General features: G+C 57.5%; 1 protein-coding gene across 1 annotated transcript in view; it reads right to left on the bottom strand.

Moving 5' to 3' along the window:
- Window positions 1-384: 384 nt before the first annotated feature.
- Window positions 385-1151, bottom strand: part of BCL3 (BCL3 transcription coactivator) — a gene marked incomplete at its 5' end in the record, with an annotated part of 11651 nt that continues 10884 nt past the window's right edge. Inside the window, one exon of the mRNA XM_006142063.2 lies at window positions 385-978. Within this exon, the coding sequence (XP_006142125.2) occupies window positions 791-978 (188 nt within the window). The remainder of the gene's footprint in view (window positions 979-1151) is intronic.

Raw genomic sequence — 1151 nt, 5'->3', positions numbered from 1 at the left:
GTAGCAAAAATCTAAATAAATAAATAAATCTTAAAAAAAAAAATCACACGATGTTTCCAGGCCTCACTACTCAGAAAACTCACAAATACTGCACACTCAGAGGTAATCACAACCATGGCCAACCATGGTCACAAGGACCCACAAAGGACAGAATCCCTCCTAACTACACACACCCAGGGTCACTATGGAATCCAACAGGGTCCCTGGGAAGACGTCACCCAGCATGTCCTCCCAGAAACAATGACACTGACACAATGGCGGCAACACTCAGAATCAAACACACCAGAAGTCCCAGAGCGTCTCTCTCACACACCTGTCAGTCTGAGACACACGGCACACACTCCTCCAGGCCACCTCATGAGAACGGCCCAGCCCAGCAAGGGCTATGGTACAAAAATAGTTTATTACAAAAGAAATCTGACCAAACGCCTAATAATTTACATGCTTATCAGTGCTCCCTGCAGCCTCTCCCCTCCTCCACCTGAGTAGCGGGTAGAGGGGAACAGTGGCTCCCCAGTCCCCCCAGCTTGGGAAAGGACAGCGAAGTGGACGTGTGGTGGGGTTCTCAGAGGCCGGGCGCCTGAAACTGACGGTGAGTCCTGGGTGGCACAGGTGGGAGACACTGTGCTCAGAGGGGGTTTACGGGTAGGTGCGTGTGCCTCTGTGCAAATCCTGGTCCCGAAGATTGGGGGGGGGGCAGAGTGTGATCTTCACAGTTTCCAGAAGGGTGGACCCCCACAGGGCAGGGAGACCCCTCCTCACGAGTCCAAGATCTGCCCCCCCATCCCTCTCAGCTACCTCCTGGAGCTGGGGAGGGAGGCACTGGCCGGCCGGGGCCTCGAAGAACCCCAGCAAAGGGCAGGAAGGCAGGTGGAGATGAGGAAGGAAGGAAGAAATTGGGGGGCACCATGGGGAGTCCAGGAGGGTCTTTGGGGGGAGACTGGGAGGGCGAGGAGGATGGAGAGGCAGAGTGCAGACCTGTAGAGGGAAGGGAAAGGAGAGGTGAGGGAAGCCAGAGGCCCACTTTAGGAGGGGCTGGGGGCTGGACTCCAGGGTCCAGGGCAGGAGGCGCTGGGGGTGGGACTCCAGGGTCCAGGACAGGAGGGGCTGGGGGGTGGGACTCCAGGGTCCAGGGCAGGAGGGGCTGGGGG

Source organism: Tupaia chinensis, unplaced genomic scaffold (genome assembly GCF_000334495.1).
Source record: "Tupaia chinensis unplaced genomic scaffold, TupChi_1.0 Scaffold000067_1, whole genome shotgun sequence".
In the NCBI taxonomy this organism is placed as follows: Eukaryota; Metazoa; Chordata; class Mammalia; order Scandentia; family Tupaiidae; genus Tupaia; species Tupaia belangeri.
The sequence above is the reverse complement of the archived record's forward strand: the minus strand, read 5'-3'. Positions and strand labels throughout refer to the sequence as shown.